This window comes from Thunnus albacares, chromosome 1 (assembly GCF_914725855.1).
Source record: "Thunnus albacares chromosome 1, fThuAlb1.1, whole genome shotgun sequence".
Classification (NCBI taxonomy): domain Eukaryota; kingdom Metazoa; phylum Chordata; class Actinopteri; order Scombriformes; family Scombridae; genus Thunnus; species Thunnus albacares.
This window is the reverse complement of record NC_058106.1, coordinates 40,437,263-40,460,834: the sequence shown is the minus strand read 5'-3', so window position 1 is coordinate 40,460,834 and position 23,572 is coordinate 40,437,263. Positions and strand designations below refer to the sequence as shown.

At 41.3% G+C, this 23,572-nt stretch overlaps 2 protein-coding genes across 2 annotated transcripts in view; both read right to left on the bottom strand.

The window, feature by feature from the left end:
• The window catches only part of LOC122986857 (NLR family CARD domain-containing protein 3-like), a 934,102-nt gene that overhangs the window by 74,707 nt on the left and 835,823 nt on the right, over positions 1-23,572 (bottom strand). The gene's annotated exons all lie outside the window — the stretch shown is intronic.
• The window catches only part of hsd11b2 (hydroxysteroid (11-beta) dehydrogenase 2), a 34,554-nt gene continuing 16,948 nt past the window's right edge, over positions 5,967-23,572 (bottom strand). Inside the window, exons 2-5 of the mRNA XM_044359010.1 lie at positions 22,360-22,572; positions 16,126-16,311; positions 15,226-15,363; positions 5,967-9,203 (exon numbers count right to left, since the gene is read on the bottom strand). Of these exons, the coding sequence (XP_044214945.1) occupies positions 8,782-9,203; positions 15,226-15,363; positions 16,126-16,311; positions 22,360-22,572 (959 nt within the window). The 3' untranslated portion in view covers positions 5,967-8,781. The remainder of the gene's footprint in view (positions 9,204-15,225; positions 15,364-16,125; positions 16,312-22,359; positions 22,573-23,572) is intronic.

The following is a 23,572-nucleotide window of genomic DNA, read 5'->3' as shown; positions in this document are numbered from 1 at the left end:
ACCCGTCACTGATGGATCGGAGCAGACTGACAACACAGTGAGACACACACACAGAGCAGAGCTTCTCCTCACAGCGCAGTGAGACACACTCAGACAGAGCAGAGTTTCTCACAGCGCAGTGAGAGACACTCAGACAGAGCAGAGCTTCTCCTCACAGTGCAGTGAGAGACACACAGAGCAGAGCTTCTCCTCACAGCGCAGTGAGACACACTCAGACAGAGCAGAGTTTCTCACAGCGCAGTGAGAGACACTCAGACAGAGCAGAGTTTCTCACAGTGCAGTGAGAGACACTCAGACAGAGCAAAGCTTCTCCTCACAGCCAGAAGTGTCTGAATCAGAGGAGGCTCGTCCAACAGGCATGAGATTGATCCTCTATTTTTGAGAGACCAGAGGGAGACGATCAAAACACAAAAAAGAGTAATTGGATGAAATAAACCATTACCAAATCTCAATGTCATTTATAAAAATCATCTTTCTGTCCTCTGATTCTGATTAAAATGCTTTAACAGCGACACCTGCAGGGCAGGAGGAGAAAGGGCCGTCTGTGTGAAGCAGTGAGAGGAGAGCAGAGGAGGACGGGCTCCTGCTGGCCTCCTCAGGGTGGGGTCTCTTATATCAATTTAATGTACTTCATTTTCTTTCATGCGAATCTGTTATTGGCCAAAACATGTAAAATGCTGCCTCAGCTGTCTGGGCTGGACACATGGCAAGAATATGGTGGAGCTTAAATTACTTCATCTCCATGAGTCAGATACAGCTTCTCTCTCTGTCTCTTTGGTCTAATTTGTTCTCTGCTGATTAAATGTGGCTGTTGTGTGAATTTATCTCCTTAACAAGAATGAGTTGAATTAGTGAATGAGTGCAGGAGGTCTCGCTGCTTGCTTGTGACAATTTCTTCAGTTTGTTTTTAGGCTGAGCCATATATTGAGTAATAAGCTTAAAGCAACTAATATTAAGACTTTTTAAATAATAAAAATTACTGAATAACAAGTGTTAACATATCAGCTTTGTAGACTATATTTTGTATATCGTGCATATAGATGAGAGTGTGTAAGTCATGTATTTGATACGTGCATTAATACTTTCTGATGTGAACCTACACTTTTAGATCTGTGAATGTTTTTAGTGTTCAGTCTTTCTAGTATTCAGCACTGATCTGTTCCTGTATCACATTATAAGCTTTGTGGTACTTTATGTATTTCTGTATACTAAGAAAATACATAAGAAACACATCACGCGTGATATGTTGTCTGTTTTTGATAAGAACATAAATCTGTTGTCACAATAGAACAATACTATAAATTTGAAGTTAACTTTGTTTAACTTTGTTGGTAAAATGATACACGTGAACCACTGCAGGATTAAAATGAGCACTTCTCTGTTTAGAAACAATATGTATAAATGTCTGTAAAGAGGCAGCTTTTTCACCACTTTTTTGTTTTTGAAAGCAAATTGTTTTATTGGCATATAAATCTGTCTCCCCCTGATTTCATCAGTGGTGATACACATGATGTGGTTTGTTGTAAGATTCCATGTTACATTCTGGTTTAATAAGGGTTTCTATAATTCAACAGGTTATGCTTTATTTTATGTTGGTGTATGTGGTGTTTTAAAATGTTCCATGTGCCCCTTTTTAACTTTGACCACCTGCCTCTGTAAAGGTCTCTGCACAGCCTGCATTGAACATTAAACATAATATAACTTAAGAATATAAGAAAGTAAAGATAAGTAGCCAACTGGTGTAAAATAACACAATGCTGTTGGTTGATTTCCTCCCCAGTTTTTTGAGTCACCAGCTGCCACTGGTTTGAATTTAACAGTCAAATGTTCAATGGTGGAAAGTGACTTATCAGACTTCTACAGACTACTTCGCTTTAGTTTCAGTCAGACTTTGGACTGAAGTCTGTGCATTTATATTAACAAAGCTTGGTGCACAGACAATAACCAATAACCACTGCTCTGCTAACCTAGAATATCTCATATCTCATCTGCATCTGCAGTTTACATCTACTGTTGTGACTGCAGCAAACGTCAGGATGCTAATGCTAAGCTTGCAATGAAAGTATTGCATGCTGCCACTAGCAAACAACAGGCTACACACCTGGAGGCAACCTTGCAGGTGATTTCAACCACTCCAACCTGAATACTCTCCAAATTCCACCAACATGTCTCCTACCCAACTAGCAAGGACAAGACTTTAGACCATGTTTACACCAACATGGCTGAGGCAAAGCCATTTCCCTCCACAGTCCTGCTGTCTGTGTGCATTTGATGTGAGGACGCCGTCACATCCTCATAACTTCAGAGTCCACGTCTTAAAAACATCAGAGTAACATCAAAACCAGTCTAACCCAGTCAGTGTCAGAGAAATCACACATCACATGATGTAGTTCTACTATCTGTCCACTAGATGGAGTCAACTGAACATCTAATGAGCTAAAGATCAGCTGTTAGTATCTCTGACCAACAACATCACTCAGCTGTGATTCATTTTATCCAAAACAACCATCTTACATCTCTGAGTTTATTTTCAGCTTCACATTTCTACTAAGTTCTACCATTACAGGTGTCTTTTGTTTCTTTGAACAGTACTGTAGATATTTTTAATGTCACTTCTCTAATTCTATAATCTCTGATTTTTATTTATTTAATGCAAAGAGTTCTTTATCTGTTGCTGCTGTAACATGTGTCTCCCCCCTCAGAGATCAATAAAGTCTTATCTTAATCAGCTGATGGAGGGAAAACAGTCGACCTTCATCTGTGGCTTGAAAATAACGTCCAGGTAATGAAGTGGAAGCTTCTCTGTTCACTCACGATGAACCCAAACTATGATCAGTCTGTCACACACCTCCGTAGAGACACCTGTTAGACCAGCAGGGGAAGCTCTGACACATGAAATACTACAACTAATACTCAATGTAGCAAACATATACTAGAGCTGCAACGATTAGTCAATTAATCGATCAGTTGCCAACAATTGAATCAATCACCAACTATTCTGATAATCAATTAATCATTTTTTATGAAGAACATGTCCAAATTCTCTGATTGCAGCTTCTTAAATTTGAATATTTCCTGGTTTCTTTAGTCTCTATGAGAGTAAACTGAATATCTTTGTTTTGTTCACATTTGATGACGTCGTCTTTGGGAAACATTGATCCACATTTTTCACCATTTTCTGACTTTTTATGGACCAAACAACTAATCGATAAATGGAGAAAATAATTGACAAATTAATTGATAATGAAAATAATCGTTTGCTACAACTCTAACAAAACATCCCACAACGTGTCTTAATCTTCAGTTACTGTTACTTTGCATAACAGTTAAATGAACGACAGCTGAACTACAATAAACTGCATCTCAACCATGAAATGTGGCTGAAAGCTCCCCCTGAAAGGTAGTAAGTGGGCCTTGAGTGATTTTGACTGAGACAGAAAGAAATACAGGTGATTTTTATCAAATGAACACGTCAGAAAACATGAAAAGACCAAGTTTCACTTGGATTCATTTTAATCAACCAATCAAACTTCATCAGAGCAGCAAATTTCATGCAAACAGTAAAATATATTTAGAAAAGGATGAAAATGTAATAAAATCAATAACATGGAGTTAAAATAAAACTATATAAAACAGATAAAAGATGGATTGAGAGGGAATAAAATCATTTTAAAACTTGAACACAATAAAACGAATCAAAGCTGAAGAGGTTTAAAGATGAGAAACGCGATGTTATAATCATGTTATATCTGAAAGGAGTTCAGCTTTATGAAACACATTATTATATTTTTTATATTATATGATAATATATATTGTATTATATATTATTATATTACCAGTTACTTGATGGTGATGATCTTCATCATCTCGTCTGCTGGAGCTGAAGACGTTCAGCGTTTCATCCACATAAAAACTGAATCTAACTGACTGAAGCTGAACGAGTCGCTACAGTTTGAGGTTTGGTCCTGAAGTCTGAGTCAGCTGACAGATGAGGGTCCTTCAGGGGCCTCCGGCGGGGCCCGACTATAAACCGGCTCAGATTACAGGATTAAAACCCTAAATGACCCTTTGAAACCTGATCAGCTGCATTCGTTCCCTTCACAGCCAAAACAGACAGTGATTGATCTGAAATCTGTGACTCTGCTGCCGCCATGATGTCAGATTACTGTGATGTCATCATCAACCGTCAGATTACTGTGATGACATCATCAACCGTCAGATTACTGTGATGACATCATCAACTGTCAGATTACTGTGATGTCATCATCAACCGTCAGATTACTACATATATGCGTCTCCATCCTGCTGCTTCCTGTCAGTCAGCTGACTGTACTGCTGTGATGATGAGGATGATGAAGGTCATCCATCAAACTGATCCTCAGTCAGTCTGGAGGATCCTAAAAACTATTGATCGATCATGTTTTGAGTATAAAATGCTGTTAAAACTCAGATTTGAGGTGAAACAATTAATCAGTTAATTGACTGACAGCAATTAATCTGCAACTGTTTTAATAATCAATGAATCATTTCAGTCATTTTTTCAGCAAAAATGCCAAAATGTCAGATTCTGTCTCGTTACACCACCATCACCATCCTGATGATGATGATGATGAAAAAAACAGTTTCCTCCAGCAGAGCCGGAAAAGAGCTGAAACCAATCACATCCATCAATAAACCATTCACATCCATCAATAAACCAATCACATCTATCAATAAACCAATCACATCCATCAATAAACCAATCACATCTATCAATAAACCAATCACAGCTGTTGTTTATTTATAATATTTGACCAATAGGAGAACAAACTGTTTTTGTCGTCAGGGTCTGTTGTTAGGGTCTGTGCTCTCACACCCAAAGATTCATAAGTGACAGAAGCAGCCGGCTGTCCTTCATTTTTAGTGAAAGCTGGCGATGAAGAGCTTCAGACGCCTCGCAGCAGTGAGCAGTGTGATGTTAGCACCGAGAGCGACGAGTCGAAGATGAGCAGAGTTTAACTTTATGCAAATTAGCAGCAACAACACTGAAGCAGCAACCAATTACTGATCAGAATTGGATTAAAGTGAGTGAGTCAGGAGACATAATCTGCCTCAAACACAAACATCAAACTAGATTTATTTTAATAACATTATTGATGATTTTATTTGCTGCTGATGTTGAGCTGAAAGTTTATTTAATAAAGGTTATAAATGGAACTCAAGTACAGTATTTTCTGTTTATAGAACGTTGAGTCCTCATGGTTCTCATGTTCAGAAAACACATTAAACATTAGAGCTGAAATATAGTTGTTTCTGTGATCTGCAGGATGCTTTTTATCCAGGAAGTCGTTACATATGACTCTTCACTGGTAGCAGTTTAAATAAATCACATTATTTTACTTCACTTTATTTTTTTGCTTGCAATGTTTCCCAATGCAATTTCCTGCAATTTTACTACAAAAAGAGACAAAACATCACAAACTGTATCACAAGTTTTGAGAAAAGCTGCTGCAAAATAAAACACTTTTTGCCTCAATAGTGGTTATCAGTATTATCAGTATTATTGTTAATAAAGTTTTTAAGCTTCATAATATTGCTTTAATGTGTTTTCAAAGGTTTTATTTGTTGTTTATCTTCAGTTTAGTTTTTAATCCGGTTTTGGGTTGCATCTCTGCATGAAAGGTGATAAACAAGTGAAGTGCTTATTATCATAAAGTGAGTATTGTTATTGTTATTATTCAGTGTGGAACATGAACGCAGCTTCAGTGAAAGTGTTTGTGTGAAGTTGCTCATTAAAGCAGCAGGAATCACTGATCAGAAGAAACGCATCATTTCATCCAAACACATGATGCTGTAATGAACTGTCTGTAAATGTTTTCATAGCAGAAGTTATTATAAATACAAACACCTAAAATATCTGTTTATAACTAGATTATAGTGATTTATTAACCATCTACTACAAAGAACAAACATCAGAGGAAACAGCGTCTGAAAAAGTCGACTTTAATTCTATCAAAGAACAAACCAAGTGAACATTTTACATCATATTGTTTTTGTTTCTTTTGATTTTTATATTTTTTTTTTTTTACAAAATTCACAGTTTAAGTGATAATAAAAGAAAAAGACGCCATAAATAGTTGATTCCAACACAAGAGGAAGAAGAAGTGAAGCTGGAGGTGATCTGAAGAGAGACAGACAGTGTTTCCACAGACCTCAGAATACATCACACTCACTCAACATGTGCTTATATGTGCAAATATATTCCAAAAATATTCACCTTTTTAACACTGTTGTTTATTCATGACTCATATTTATAAATAGATTTGTTCTGTAAATATATACGGTTCATTTGGAATATACTTGTGAGGATGAGGTTTGAATTTTCTTTCAGAGTTGTTGTTGCTACATGTTTTATTTATTTCATACATTTAATCATAAAAAGTTTGGTAACACTTTCTATGGCGCCCATGTCTATATCACGGTATACTCACTGTTATAACATGGTGTACTCACTGTTATAACACGGTATACTCACTGTTATAACATGTTATACTCACTATTATAACACTCTATACTCACTGTTATAACACGGTATACTCACTGTTATAACACGGTATACTCACTGTTATAACATGTTATACTCACTGTTATAACACGGTATACTCACTGTTATAACACTCTATACTCACTGTTATAACACGGTATACTCACTGTTATAACACGGTATACTCACTGTTATAACATGTTATATTCACTGTTATAACACATTATAACAGTGAATATAACGTATTATAACAGGTATTATAACGTATTATAACAGTGAATATAATGTATTATAGACATGGGCATCATAGAAAGTGTTACTGAAGGTTTTTAAAAACACGCAGCACAAGATGAAGAAACATTCAAAGATCCTGAATATGAAGATAAACTCAGTGTTTATAAGAGAAACCATCAGAGCGGCCTGTGAGTGTTTCTGCAGCAGACTGACAGAGTTTTTCATTTTCATCCAGACGCAGAAACAATCAGAGAAATGTTCCTGTGCATCACTGTCTGAACTAAAATATAACTAAAATATAACCTCATTATCTGATTTTCTGTCAGAGTTTTTGTCCTGAAAGCAGAAAATAAACATGTTGGTGGATAAATTACTTTCACATTATCTCGTTTGCAGTAAACTGAAACACAACGGCTCAAATTTGAAGCAGTAATATGAATGAAAATGATCTGGTGTTTTAAACGTGTAATCTTACAGAAGCGTAATGAGGAAAAAAAAGATTCTGCTCTGTTTTTCTGAATTAACAAGACTTCAACATCCAAAGAGAAGCAAACACGTCCCGCCTGTTTAATCCGGTGTTATTCTGGTTTTGGTTTGAAATGTTGGGAGACACTCACGTCTTCAGGTGGGACGACTCGACTTTAATACCGTTACGCTTAACATCTGGACCAGCAGTCTGTAGGATTCATCTGATAACCTAAAATAAAACTTACAACAGGTCAAACATGAGAAAAAGTAAAATGCTTTATGTTCATAAAAGAACACAGAAAGAACATTAAAGAAAACGTGTGTATGTATCTTTCAGGACTTTCGCCGTCCTTCCCGTCATGACGCTACGTTACCGCAGTCAGGACTGATGTGTCTCATTAATTCAGAAAAACAGAGCAGAATTATTTTTCTTAAGTGAATGCATGACGCTTCTGTATAATCTTGACCAACTACTGGAGATATTTACAAGAAAAACAACAGTTAAATTTAAATGAGATGGAAAAGCAGAGAAATTATTTTATGGATCATAAACGAAACGAAATCATGAAAGAATCTTTTCTTCAAATGTGTTTTTCATTCATGAATGAACAAACTCAGATGTCGCAGAGCTGCACGAAGAAGGTTTCGTGAGATTAAAACTGAGAAGAACTTTCTGAAATGATTCTCGTTGGTTTCCGTCGCTCTGATGCAGAAAACAAAGAGTTAAAAAAAGTTCACAGAATCCAGAGCTCACAGATGTACATCTTTAAATATGTTGTTTTTCGACGTGTGAAATATGTGCTCTGGTGGACGGATGCGTCTGCAGGGTTTCACTACAGCAGCTCGTTTCACTGGGTGCGCTCCATTCGAGGCTCCTGATGGGCCACACGGGTGGAGTTAGCTCCAATGACGACACAACAATTCATTGGTCCAGGTATCAAAATAAAGATTCAAAACCCATCTGCATGTCTGGATAACAGCTAAAAATGATCATCCTGATCAGGTAATCTATCAGTCATTTGATTGATTAATCAAACCAATTATAAACTGTCCAAAGCAAAGACAAACCTCATCTTTAGTTTCCAGAGTCTGATGTGATGAGTTAATCCTGATTCATCCCGTCGGTTTTTATATGTATTAAACTTTAACATTTTTAAATTGAGCTGCTGCAGCGTCCGTGTCGCTCTGCTGACCTTTGACCTTGTTGCTTCTCCTCTGTTGGTTTTTTGGGTTTGTGATGAAGGCACATGTGTGACTCGGTGTGTGTACAGTACAGCTGATCTTGCTGATGGAAGTGAAGTGTTTGCTGATGATTGACCTGTGGCTGCGCCGCTCCCTCTACCAAACCCCGCCCCCTGACCTTTGGGTGTGTCTTGTCCGTCTGCAGGGGGGCGTGGCCGGGCCGGACAAAACAGAAACAAAACAGAAAACCATTTTGGTGCGTCTCCATGATCCCTTCAACAGTTAAAAACAGCACATACAAAAGGACAGATTAGAGCTCTATGAGTGCATTACAGATGTGGTCCTCTATCGCCGCTGGATGACACTCTACTGTCTCACAACTGCAGCAGCTTCTCCTCCTCCTTGTTGTTGTTGTTGTTGTTGTTGTTGTTGTTGTGGAGGCTGAGCTCAAAGCCCGACTGCTTCCTCAGAGCACGCGGCATCAGCTTCTTCTTCACGAACAGTTTCTGGAGGAAGCGGTTGCTGATGCTGAAGGGGCAGTAGGTGTGGATGAAGTACATGAGGCCGACGCCGGGCCCCGCAAAGTAACGCACCTGCGGCTGCGGCGACAGCAGCGCTTGGACGATGGTGTTGACGACGGGGCTGAGGTCGGGGTTGGCCTGAAGGGCGTAACTCTGGAACAGCTCCTTGGTTTCGGCCACGTAGTCCTCGCCGTAATCCTCTAGCAGCGCCGGGGGCAGACTCTGCAGCAGCTGCTTGTGCTGCTGCTCCCAGTAGCCATGGTTACTGGACTGACCTGTGGAGACAACAGCTCATTGTTACCACGGCAACAATCAACACAATGCAACTGTTGGTATAAAGCTGAAAACAACCAACTAACCCTCTCTTGCCCTTTATGTGTATAAATTCATATGTATAATTATTATCATAATTATTATTTAAACTTCTCTCTCTGGAGGTCATGTGACTAAGGTCCCGTCGCTTTTAGTAGCACCTGGAAGTTCCTTCATGCCCAAATCATATTCTTCATTTATGACCAAGTCTGGACTAAATCCTGATAAATCCTGATAAATCATGACTTAATCCTGATAAATCATGTGATAATCTTGTTTAATCCCGACTAAATCCTGAGTTAACCCTGGTAAATCCTGATTAATTGCGACAGTTTTTATAGTTTAGTTTAACTTTAACATCGTAAACTCTACCGGGAGCTTTAACGAGCAGTTTGAGTGTTTTTGGTTATTTAGGAAACTAACAGGTCATGTTTGTTATAATATACAACAAAATGAAAAGTCTGAACACCATCACTTGTACCTCCGACAGCGGTTGAAGAATACTGTTAAAACTACAGAGGAGCTTATATCCAACTAACTGGTTTTACAGCTATGATGTTTTATGAACTGTGTCGTGTTCTCTTCAAACCTGACGGGCAAACACTTCATCTCTCTCTTATATAACAGCAGTGATGTACCTGCTGGCCGGGTGGTGCTGAAATATTCAGGTATTTTTTTAAATAAAAGCCGTCTGACGACTGATTGGACGCAGCAGTGATGATGTAAACAGCGAGCTCAGCACACTTTATCCCGCTGTTCACACTTTAATCCTGAAGAAACAGGTTTGTATTTCAGCTCTAATCCTGCAGTTACTCGTTCTGGCTGATGGCCGGTTTGTTGGCTGATCTTTGTGCAGACTCCATGTTGAACAGACTCGGTCTCATAAACCTCACACTGACAGAAACAGGAAACATGTTCTGCTGATCCACATGGCTCTGCTCAGACTTCAAGTAAGACAAAGACAGTTTTTAGGCTGAAAGGTTTGTAATTACTTTTTTTTTTTTTTTTGAGAAGCAGGATAACTGCCAGATATGCAGCAGGGAGTTAACTTCATTAGCTGATGTGTAAGAAAACAGCATGGTGTCATCATGTTTCTCTTTTAAAGTTTTAATCCTTCACATTTCCAGGAAATCAAACTGTTTTTGATGCATTTACGGCACTCAGTGTATTTACAGTCTGTATTTAGGAAGCGGAGGAGCAACAGGACTGAGAAACTTTGTGATGTTATTGGCCAACAGGCTGTTTGTTCTCCTCTCAGCTCCAACCCTCTAATCACATCCATCCATTCTGCACCAGTTGCAAAATCATAAGTCAGCACTTTGCAGAAACTGTGTGTGAAAGCAGATGGTCCATCCTCCATGTGGTCCTCATTATGAGTATTTTCCTCAGCGGGAGGCTTGTCATCATGTTCAACATGAGGCCAAACCACAATATACAAGGTCTGCATGGTGGAAACAATAGCCACAGAAATGTTCAGAGGACTGACTGACTGACTGCAGCAGAGAGAGGATGTTCAGTCAGGATCCTCATCTCCTCCGCCCACTCTGCTGCACTGTGGATGGTGTTCAGTTCCACATATTTGCTGCTTCTTTCACTACTGCTGATGTGCCTTTGAGCAAAAGTCAGCGAGACTGTAACACACAGCAGTTCTCTGTAAAGCCTCTTTCACACCTTCAACCCTTAAACTTAATCTGATGTCAGTTTAACACATCGGCCTCATGTCACTTTTACAAATGTATGTACGCAGCGTTACACAGCAGTGTTGTTTTTATGGTGTTGTTTTAGAACGGCATGTTGTGTTATAGAGCGGCGTGTTGTGTTATAGAGCAGCGTGTTGTGTTATAGAGCGGCATGTTGTGTTATAGAGTGGCATGTTGTGTTATAGAGCGGCATGTTGTGTTATAGAGCGGCGTGTTGTGTTATAGAGCGGCGTGTTGTGTTATAGAGCGGCGTGTTGTGTTATAGAGCGGCATGTTGTGTTATAGAGTGGCGTGTTGTGTTATAGAGCAGCATGTTGTGTTATAGAGTGGTGTGTTGTGTTATAGAGCAGCGTGTTGTGTTACAGAGCGGCATGTTGTGTTATAGAGTGGTGTGTTGTGTTATAGAGTGGTGTGTTGTGTTACAGAGCGGCATGTTGTGTTATAGAGTGGCGTGTTGTGTTATAGAGCGGCGTGTTGTGTTATAGAGTGGCGTGTTGTGTTATAGAGTGGTGTGTTGTATTATAGAGTGGCGTGTTATGTTATAGAGTGGCGTGTTGTGTTATAGAGTGGCGTGTTGTATTATAGAGTGGCATGTTATGTTATAGAGTGGCATGTTGTGTTATAGAGTGGTGTGTTGTGTTATAGAGTGGTGTGTTGTGTTACAGAGCGGCATGTTGTGTTATAGAGTGGCGTGTTGTGTTATAGAGCGGCGTGTTGTGTTATAGAGTGGCGTGTTGTGTTATAGAGTGGCGTGTTGTATTATAGAGTGGTGTGTTATGTTATAGAGTGGCGTGTTGTGTTATAGAGTGGCGTGTTGTATTATAGAGTGGCATGTTGTGTTATAGAGTGGCGTGTTGTGTTATAGAGTGGCGTGTTGTATTATAGAGTGGCGTGTTGTGTTATAGAGCGGTGTGTTATGTTATAGAGCGGCATGTTGTATTATAGAGCAGCGCGTTGTGTTATAGAGTGGTGTGTTGTGTTATAGAGTGGCGTGTTGTGTTATAGAGCGGTGTGTTGTGTTACAGAGCGGCATGTTGTGTTATAGAGCGGCATGTTGTGTTACAGAGCGGCGTGTTGTGTTACAGAGCGGCGTGTTGTGTTATAGAGCGGCGTGTTGTGTTACAGAGCGGTGTGTTGTGTTACAGAGCGGCATGTTGTGTTTTAGAGCGGCGTGTTGTGTTACAGAGCGGTGTGTTGTGTTACAGAGTGGCATGTTGTGTTATAGAGTGGTGTGTTGTGTTATAGAGCGGTGTGTTGTGTTATAGAGTGGCGTGTTGTATTTTAGAGTGGCATGTTGTGTTATAGAGCGGTGTGTTATGTTATAGAGCGGCATGTTGTATTATAGAGCAGCGCGTTGTGTTATAGAGTGGTGTGTTGTGTTACAGAGCAGCGTGTTGTGTTATAGAGTGGTGTGTTGTGTTATAGAGCGGTGTGTTGTGTTATAGAGTGGCGTGTTGTATTTTAGAGTGGCATGTTGTGTTATAGAGCGGTGTGTTATGTTATAGAGTGGTGTGTTGTGTTATAGAGCGGCGTGTTGTGTTATAGAGTGGCGTGTTGTGTTATAGAGTGGTGTGTTGTGTCATAGAGTGGTGTGTTGTGTTATAGAGTGGAGTGTTGTGTTATAGAGTGGTGTGTTGTGTTATAGAGTGGAGTGTTGTGTTATAGAGTGGTGTGTTGTGTTATAGAGTGGAGTGTTGTGTTATAGAGTGGTGTGTTGTGTTATAGAGTGGAGTGTTGTGTTATAGAGTGGTGTGTTATGTTATAGAGTGGTGTGTTGTGTTACAGAGCGGCGTGTTGTGTTACAGAGCGGCGTGTTGTGTTACAGAGCGGCGTGTTGTGTTATAGAGCGGTGTGTTGTGTTACAGAGCGGCGTGTTGTGTTATAGAGTGGCGTGTTGTGTTATAGAGCGGCGTGTTGTGTTATAGAGTGGCGTGTTGTGTTATAGAGTGGTGTGTTGTATTATAGAGTGGCATGTTATGTTATAGAGTGGCGTGTTGTGTTATAGAGTGGCGTGTTGTATTATAGAGTGGCATGTTATGTTATAGAGTGGCATGTTGTGTTATAGAGTGGTGTGTTGTGTTATAGAGTGGTGTGTTGTGTTACAGAGCGGCATGTTGTGTTATAGAGTGGCGTGTTGTGTTATAGAGCGGCGTGTTGTGTTATAGAGTGGCGTGTTGTGTTATAGAGTGGCGTGTTGTATTATAGAGTGGTGTGTTATGTTATAGAGTGGCGTGTTGTGTTATAGAGTGGCGTGTTGTATTATAGAGTGGCATGTTGTGTTATAGAGTGGCGTGTTGTGTTATAGAGTGGCGTGTTGTGTTATAGAGCGGTGTGTTGTGTTACAGAGCGGCATGTTGTGTTATAGAGCGGCATGTTGTGTTACAGAGCGGCGTGTTGTGTTACAGAGCGGCGTGTTGTGTTATAGAGCGGCGTGTTGTGTTATAGAGCGGCGTGTTGTGTTACAGAGCGGTGTGTTGTGTTACAGAGCGGCATGTTGTGTTTTAGAGCGGCGTGTTGTGTTACAGAGCGGTGTGTTGTGTTACAGAGTGGCATGTTGTGTTATAGAGTGGCGTGTTGTTTTAGAGCAGCATGTTGTGTTACAGAGCGGCATGTTGTGTTTTAGAGCAGCGTGTTGTGTTACAGAGCGGCATGTTGTATTATAGAGCGGCGCGTTGTGTTATAGAGTGGTGTGTTGTGTTACAGAGCAGCGTGTTGTGTTATAGAGTGGTGTGTTGTGTTATAGAGCGGTGTGTTGTGTTATAGAGTGGCGTGTTGTATTTTAGAGTGGCATGTTGTGTTATAGAGCGGTGTGTTATGTTATAGAGTGGTGTGTTGTGTTATAGAGCGGCGTGTTGTGTTATAGAGTGGTGTGTTGTGTTATAGAGTGGAGTGTTGTGTTATAGAGTGGTGTGTTGTGTTACAGAGCGGCATGTTGTGTTTTAGAGCGGCGTGTTGTGTTACAGAGCGGTGTGTTGTGTTACAGAGTGGCATGTTGTGTTATAGAGTGGCGTGTTGTTTTAGAGCAGCATGTTGTGTTTTAGAGCAGCGTGTTGTGTTACAGAGCGGCATGTTGTATTATAGAGCGGCGCGTTGTGTTATAGAGTGGTGTGTTGTGTTACAGAGCAGCGTGTTGTGTTATAGAGTGGTGTGTTGTGTTATAGAGCGGTGTGTTGTGTTATAGAGTGGCGTGTTGTATTTTAGAGTGGCATGTTGTGTTATAGAGCGGTGTGTTATGTTATAGAGTGGTGTGTTGTGTTATAGAGCGGCGTGTTGTGTTATAGAGTGGTGTGTTGTGTTATAGAGTGGAGTGTTGTGTTATAGAGTGGTGTGTTGTGTTACAGAGCGGCGTGTTGTGTTATAGAGTGGCATGTTGTGTTATAGAGCGGCATGTTGTGTTATAGAGCGGCGTGTTGTGTTATAGAGCAGCATGTTGTGTTATAGAGCGGTGTGTTGTGTTACAGAGCGGCATGTTGTGTTATAGAGCAGCGTGTTGTGTTATAGAGCAGCGTGTTGTGTTACAGAGCGGCATGTTGTGTTATAGAGTGGTGTGTTGTGTTATAGAGCAGCGTGTTGTGTTACAGAGCGGCATGTTGTGTTATAGAGTGGTGTGTTGTGTTATAGAGCAGCGTGTTGTGTTACAGAGCGGCAGGTTGTGTTATAGAGCGGTGTGTTGTGTTATAGAGCAGCGTGTTGTGTTACAGAGCGGCATGTTGTGTTATAGAGTGGTGTGTTGTGTTATAGAGCAGCGTGTTGTGTTACAGAGCGGCATGTTGTGTTATAGAGTGGTGTGTTGTGTTATAGAGTGGTGTGTTGTGTTACAGAGCGGCATGTTGTGTTATAGAGTGGCGTGTTGTGTTATAGAGCGGCGTGTTGTGTTATAGAGTGGCGTGTTGTGTTATAGAGTGGTGTGTTGTATTATAGAGTGGCGTGTTGTGTTATAGAGTGGCGTGTTGTATTATAGAGTGGCGTGTTATGTTATAGAGTGGCGTGTTGTGTTATAGAGTGGTGTGTTGTGTTATAGAGTGGTGTGTTGTGTTATAGAGTGGCGTGTTGTGTTATAGAGTGGCGTGTTGTGTTACAGAGCGGCGTGTTGTGTTATAGAGTGGTGTGTTGTGTTATAGAGTGGCGTGTTGTGTTATAGAGTGGTGTGTTGTGTTATAGAGTGGTGTGTTGTATTATAGAGTGGTGTGTTGTGTTATAGAGCGGCGTGTTATGTTATAGAGCGGCGTGTTGTGTTACAGAGCAGCGTGTTGTGTTACAGAGCGGCGTGTTGCAGTGTTTTTACCTGTCTTATAGGAGGAGGGCAGGATGGTGGAGACTCGGATGCCCCAGGGCTCCAGCTCGTGTCGCAGTGTGTTGATGAAGAGGTTGAGAGCTGCTTTAGATGCTCCGTACGCTGCCAGGCAGGGAAACGGCTGGTCACCTGACAACACAGGTAGAGCATCGTCATGACAACACATAGACAGCAAGTCATTCATGTTAGATTTTTTTTTAAAATATTTGAGAAAAAAAGTTGTAATATTTCAAGAAAAACAGTCATAATAAAATATGTTGCTTGCAGTGAAAAGTGTCACATGTTCTGCTTTGGACGACAGGTGCATGTTGTATATTTCCTGACAGTCGATTGGCTCCTGCAGGTATTTGAACTTGTGTGTTTGGCTGTCAGATGGTGTCACTGTTGCTCTGAATGTGAAACTTCAATATCAGCAGTGTGACAGGTAGACTCACATCATTTACACAAACCTCACTGAACTTCAATCACTTCCTGTAATATTTTATAATATTGATTTTTTTCCTGTAATATTACAACTTTATTCTCATAATATTAAAACTTTTTCTAAAAAGTACAATGTCATTCTTGAACTCTCAGTTTTTTCTTCAGTGTGGCCCTGGAGACGTGGCCACACCACAGTAAAAATGTCCTGAAACGGCTGATGAGCCTGAAAAGTGCTGAACGCGCTCTTTCTGTCGCAGGATGAACTTTTTCGATGGATGTGGTTGTACTCGGATGTTTTGGCAGAACAGTTCATGTGAACCAACAGATGGCAGAGAGTCGAGCAGCGGCAGAGTTTGTGTACTTTGGCAGTTTGAAAGCAGCAGTCAGTTCATCTGAGGTTCAGCTGGAACATTTGATTTAGATTAATGGCAGCATCAGAGTGTGTGTGTGTGCGTGTGTGATACACACCAGCAGGGCTGGAGATGGTGACGATGCGTCCTTTGGCCTGTCGAAGCAGCGGCAGGAAGCTCTTGGTGACGTTCAGCGTGCCAAAGAAGTTGACCTCCATGCAGCCACGGAAGTTGGACATCAGCGACAGCTCGGCGTCTCCGAAGTTCACACACACGCCGGCGTTGTTCACTAAACCCCACAGACCTGCCACACACACACACACACACACACACAAAGAGAGATCAGAGGCTGTCGTGTTAATTTGGTGATCAGCTACAATCAGTAGAAACCAGCGTCTGAAAACACAAAAAGTCCACAAAAGTCTGATATGATATGAGTCCATATTTGAAGCTCACACACATCTTTCATGTCCAGCTGCTGCTGAGTCCAAAACATTTCTTTGATTCTGTAAAATGTTCCCTTAATAATATTTCAGATTCATCAGCGTCTGAACCTGATACAGCAAAATGAAACGTTGGCTTTCTAAATGAATAAAGAAAGCCAACGCTGCAGAAGTTTCAGAACAGTTGTTTCATTCAGAAAACACCTGAGACTTTCCTCTCAAGAGAAGCGACAGAATCAGTCGTTTCATGTGTTTACGTCTGAGTGACGGCGCCCTCTAGTGGAGCAAAGGAGGGAGTAAGGTGACTTTGTTATAGAGCCACAAAGTCCACGTAGGGAAGAGGTCATCGATGACTTCAGCGAAAAATTGCGATATGTTTAACAACCCAAACAGTATTGTTTCACTGAGTTGAGGATTATTAGATGTCAGTCAGACAGATGTGTCCAATGAAAAGAGACGTTATCATTAAGTTGTTTAAATGATCTGCTCTTTTACCTTTTAATTTGTTAACACTTTGAGCTGTATTTCATGCATAAAACCTACTATATACATAAAATATATTATTATTATTATTATTATTATTATTATTATTATTATTATTATTATTATTATTATTATTATTCGGCCAATGTAAAAAATCTGGGTGTGTGAAGTAAGAGAGATGTGAGGTTACCAAAAAAACAAAACAAAACAAACAAACAAAAAAAACCTGTCAATCATGAGTCTGATGATGTAACAGGAGTGAAATTATAAATGTGGGCGGGACTCTTCTAAGTTCACAGTTGGAGACAGGAAGTAGTTAGCCTAGCTTAGCATAAAGACTGGGAGCAGGGAAAAAGGAAAGAGAATGATTCCCCTTCAGATTCAATGATCAGAGTCAGTTTTCATGACAGCTGCAGTTTTTCCTGTGCTCATAAAATAATCATTGTTTATTTTTATTAAAATCAGAAAGGTTTCATCTTCAGACTTCAGCTGCTGTCGTGTAGAAAGTCTCCAGAATCAGCTGCATGTTTAAAGGAGACTGACGTCAGTCTGTGTTTATTTTATATTAATTATATATTTATTATTGAATGATGACTGTTGCCGGCTGTCGGTGCCTCCTTTGTGATACAGTTTTTTTGTTGCAAACTGAAAAAAGGAGGAAGAGGAAAGAAGAAATTTAGCTGTTTTATGTTGTTCAGGTGTGAGCGGACGTCTCCATGGAAACCACCTGAAAACTCCAATCACAGGCTCCAGCAGAAAACACACACACACTCACACACACACACACTCCCACACACACACACACACACTCACACACTCACACACACACTCACACACTCACACACACACACACTCACGCACACACACACTCACACACACACACACTCACACTCACACTCACACACACTCACACACACACACACTCACGCACACACACACTCACACACACACACACTCACACTCACACTCACACACACTCACACACACACTCACACACTCACGCACACACACACTCACACACACTCACACACACACTCACACACTCACGCACACACACACACACACACACACACTCACACACACTCACACACACACTCACACACTCACTCACACACTCACACACACACACACACACACACACACACACACACTCACACACACACACACACACACACACACACACTCACACACACACTCACACACACGCTCACACACACTCACACACACAGACTCACACACACTCACTCACACACTCACACACACACACACACACACTCACTCACTCACACACACACTCCTCTGTATCTGCAGCACTTTAAACACTTGAATAGACAGACGGAGGATTAAGTGTCACATCAGCATTAAAAGGAACAGTCCAACATTTCTTTACATCCTCGTGTTCGACTGCGGAGTCACATGATACAGATGGATACAGAACGTATCGATATTTCCTCGCTCCTCGCTTGAACGGGAAGTCATTCTGGTCCGCCATTTTGGAGGTCGTCTCAAAGCTCTCATTTCTGCTCTGAGGAGCCGTAAGCGAAGATACATGAGAGCAGGCTTCATAGAAGTCTGCCCCCTTACTGGATATCAGTTATTGATTGGATGCTGCAGCTAATTGGACTGATCTGATACATTGAGGAAGTTGGCTTGCGTCCATGGTTTCATGTCAGTGAGGTGGTTGGTCAGGATGGAGCGAGTCACAGCAGTGAAAGATTTAGTGGAGATGTAGAGCTGGACGTCATCAGCGTAGCAGTGGAAGTGGAGACCATGACAATGTATGATGTTACCAAGAGGGAGCATGTAGAGATGAAGAGGAGAGGACCAAGCACCGAGCCCTGGGGGACACCGTGAGACAGAGAGGCGGTGGAGGAGGTGCAGTCATTGATGTTGATGAACTGTTGTCTGTTTGTGAGATATGACTTTAGCCAGGAGACGCCAGCACCGCCGATGTTAAAGGAGGATTCAAGGCGGGAGATGATGTTGAAAGCAGCAGTGAGGTCGAGGAGGATGAGAACGGTGTGAGGAGAGGAGGAGGTTGTTGATGACTTTGAGGAGGGCTGTTTCTGTGCTGTGATGTGGGCTTTAAGTTCAGAGGTGACAACACGTTCCAGTATTTTTGACAGAAAGGGGAGATTGGAGATGGGCCGAAAATTGCACAAGATATCTGGGTTGAGTCCAGGGAATGGGGGCTACAGCAGCCAGTCTGAGTGTTTGGAGAACTGAACCAGAGCTGGCGGAGGAGTCAGTGATGATGACGGTAGAGACATCTGGGAGTCCTTGACAAGATTGGATGGGACGGGATCAAGAGCACTAGTGGAGCTTCTCATTCCCGCCATGAGGTTGGACAGTTTTTGATTGAAAAATTGAAAAGAAGAGTTGCACTTGCTAACTGTAAATGATTTGGAACTATTGTCACTGGGTTTGAGAAGTTTGTTTATCATGGAAAAAAGAGCCTAAGGATTGGTGGAGCCAGAGTGTATGAGGTGTAAGTAGTAGGTGAACCGGGGTGTATGAAGTGTGAGTACTTGGAGCTGGGCTGTATGAGGTGTGAGTACGTGGAGCTGGGCTGTATGAGGTGTGAGTCGTAAGTGGACCCTACTGTGTGAGGTGTGAGTAGTAGGTGGAGCTGGACTGTATGAGGTGTGAGTAGTAGGTGGACCGGGCTGTATGAGGTGTTAGTAGTAGGTGGAGCCGGGCTGTATGAGGTGTGAGTAGTAGGTGGACCGGGCTGTATGAGGTGTTAGTAGTAGGTGGAGCCGGACTGTATGAGGTGTGAGTACGTGGAGCTGGGCTGTATGAGGTGTGAGTAGTAAGTGGACCCTACTGTATGAGGTGTGAGTAGTAGGTGGAGCCGGGCTGTATGAGGTGTGAGTAGTAAGTGGACCCTACTGTATGAGGTGTGAGTAGTAGGTGGACCGGGTTGTATGAGGTGTTACTAGTAGGTGGACCGGGTTGTATGAGGTGTGATTAGTAGGTAGATCAGGCTGTATGAGGTGTGAGTAGTGGGTGGAGCCAGGCTGTATGAGGTGTTAGTAGTAGGTAGATCAGGCTGTATGAGGTGTGAGTACATGGAGCTGGGCTGTATGAGGTGTAAGTAGTAGGTGGACCAGGCTGTATGATGTGTGAGTAGTAGGTAGATCAGGCTGTATGAGGTGTGAGTAGTAGGTGGAGCCAGGCTGTATGAGGTGTAAGTAGTAGGTGGATCAGGCTGTATGAAGTGTGAGTAGTAGGTAGATCAGGCTGTATGAGGTGTGAGTAGTAGGTGGAGCCAGGCTGTATGAGGTGTAAGTAGTAGGTGGATCAGGCTGTATGAAGTGTTAGTAGTAGGTGGACCAGGCTGTATGAGGTGTTAGTAGTGGGTGGATCGGGCTGTATGAGGTGTGAGCAGTAGGTAGATCAGGCTGTATGAGGTGTGAGTAGTAGGTAGATCAGGCTGTATGAGGTGTGAGTAGTAGGTGGACCGGGCTGTATGAGGTGTTAGTAGTGGATGGAGCCGGGCTGTGTTTTGTCTTTGTATTGTTAGTAATAGATAGTCCGTGTAGGACTATCTTGGAGAGTCACTGTTCAACCACTCACTTGCTGAGTCTTTCAAACTGGTGCTTAGGGGATTTCATGTGGTGGAGTTTAGGAGTATTCAAGGGAGCTGAGTGTGTGAATGAGATGGTTTTGGTTTTAATGGGAGCCAGATGATCAAGACAGGAGGAGTGTGTGTTATTATAATCGCTGACAAGATGTGTGGAATCATCAGGCAACGGGGGAGGGGAGGCAGACATTTTACTGGCAAGAGAGGCTGAGAGAGTTAAGAGGGAGATAGATCTGAGATTTCTGAAGGATATTTTGAGTTTGTGTTTTGGGATAGGGATGATAGTTGATGTATTTTAAGACCAATGGAGCAGACCAGATCCAGGACTGTGAGTGGGGCAGTTGATATGTTGTGTAAAGCTGAAGTATTGTAGCGGTGCCAGGAATTCTGTGGCAGATTTACAGTCAGTATCAGCAATGTGGATATTAAAGCCACCCGGTAGGAGAACAGAAGGTGAAATGGCACATAGCTGAATCAGAAAATCAGAGAGGTCAGAGAGAAAGGAGGGGTTTGGTTTGGGGGGGGTGGTAGATTACAGCAGTGACCAAAGGAGTGAGACCAGAGAGTTGAAATTAAGACAATTACAAAGTCAGCCCACTATCACCTGAAGAACAGATCAAGAATTAAAGGACTTATGTCTCAGCAGGATTTGGAAAAACTGGTCCTGCATTTATATTCAGTAGACTCGACTACTGTAACGCTGTCTTCACAGGTCTCCCTGAAAAATCAATCAGACAGCTGCAGCTGATCCAGACGCTGCTGCTCGAGTCCTCACTAAGACCAAGACAGTGGATCATATCAGTCCAGGTCTCAGATCTTTACACTGACTTCCTGTCTGTCAAAGAACTGATTTTAAAATACTGCTGTTGGTTCATAAAGCACTGAATGGTTTCTGATCTGCTGCTACGTTATGAAGCATCCAGACTCTCAGGTGGTCTGGATCAGGTCTGGATCAGGTCTGCTTTCTGTCCCCAGAGTCCAAACTAAACCTGGAGAAGCAGCGTTCAGTTTTTATGCTCCACATATCTGAACAAACTCAGAAAACTGCAACTGCTGCAACTCTCAGTTCTTTAAATCACAGCTGAAGACTTTTCTAATCAGAGAGTTAATATCTTACACTGCACTGTAACTTTTATTCTCCTGTTTTATCTAATTCTATTTTAACTTGCTTTTGTTTACTATTCTCAGCTCTTTAATGACTGTTTTTATTGTAGTTTTACAGTGCAACAGCAGCAGATTTTATTTAAATGTCCTTTTACAGTTTGTTTCTTTTGCACTTTGTCTCAATGCTTGCAAAGCACTTTGAATTGCCTTTTTGTTGCAATGTTCTGTATAAATAAACTTGCCTTGTATTTAATAATAATAATAATAATAATAATATAAAGCATATTTATATTATTATGTATATATTTTATATATATAACATGTAGATAACTCAGTCACCTGTAATGTTTGTCTGTACACATTAAAATTATACATTTTTCTGCTCTTCATACTGTCATTAAACAACAACAGGTCATTGATCAGTGACTGGTTCATTATTCTAATCATTACATTCATCGCTGTCTGAAAGTTTGTAAAAACAGTGACGTCTCAGTCTCGCCAGGAATCATCCTGCTGCTGCTGAAAGTCAGGAAACTTCATCAATAATGAATCTAAACATAACGAATCTCTGTCTTCCTCTGAGGGAAAGTTGGTTTTAGTCCTCGTTTCGCTTTAGCATCATCACTGAGACATGGTTAGCTTAGCTTAGCACACAGACTGGAAGCACGGGAAAATAACGACTAACAACCCCACGGATGTCTGATGAGTTTAGGTGACTTGAACATGATGATCGTACCTCTGAGGCCCACCCTCGCCGTGATGTCCAGCAGGGCCTGTTGGACCTGCTGTGGCTGGGTGATGTCCACCTGCAGGAGGGTGAGACGAGCTGAACAGGTCCTCTGCAGCTCGCGGGCTCCGTCTCCTGTCAGGTCCAGCACCGTGGCAAACACCTCAAAGCCAAGAGCATCCAGACGCTTCGCCGTCGCCTTCCCGAAGCCGGAGTCACAGCCTGCAGGGATACAGCGATGGGATTATCACCACATGTTTACACGCTACAAAAACATTATCAGGATTCATTCTTAATGCTAAAATTAGACATAGAGTTTGTTGTTTAATAGGTAGAAACTTAACATCCTGGAGAACCTTTACTTCACTGCTGATATCAGGCTGCATCAGCACACGAGTAAACATTTACTGACTCTTTAATGGCAGAAAACCATAAATTGCACTGGTGTTATTCTCTTCCAAAAATTCACTCCATTTTTGTAACGCCATCGAATCCCTGCATTTCCTGTAGAAAGTTGAGTTCAGGTAAAACAAAATGTTAGTTTGACTGTTGGAATGTTTTTGTATTCTGTGTTTTCATTAGAAGAAGAAAAACTGCTGAGAGTTTGAAAGTTGCTTGTAAAAACACTTGTGTGTTTTAGAGTGTACAACAACAGCAGCAGATTACTGTGTAGTTTTACAGTGTAACAGCAGCAGATCATTGTGTAGTTTTACAGTGTAATAGCAGCAGATTATTGTGTAGTTTTACAGTGTAATAGCAGCAGATTATTGTGTAGTTTTGCAGTGTAATAGCAGCAGATTATTGTGTAGTTTTACAGTGCAACAGCAGCAGATTATTGTGTAGTTTTACAGTGCAACAGCAGCAGATCATTGTGTAGTTTTACAGTGTAATAGCAGCAGATTATTGTGTAGTTTTGCAGTGTAATAGCAGCAGATTATTGTGTAGTTTTACAGTGCAACAGCAGCAGATTATTGTGTAGTTTTACAGTGTAACAGCAGCAGATTATTGTGTAGTTTTACAGTGTAACAGCAGCAGATCATTGTGTAGTTTTACAGTGTAATAGCAGCAGATTATTGTGTAGTTTTGCAGTGTAACAGCAGCAGATTATTGTGTAGTTTTACAGTGCAACAGCAGCAGATTATTGTGTAGTTTTACAGTGTAACAGCAGCAGATTATTGTGTAGTTTTACAGTGTAATAGCAGCAGATTATTGTGTAGTTTTA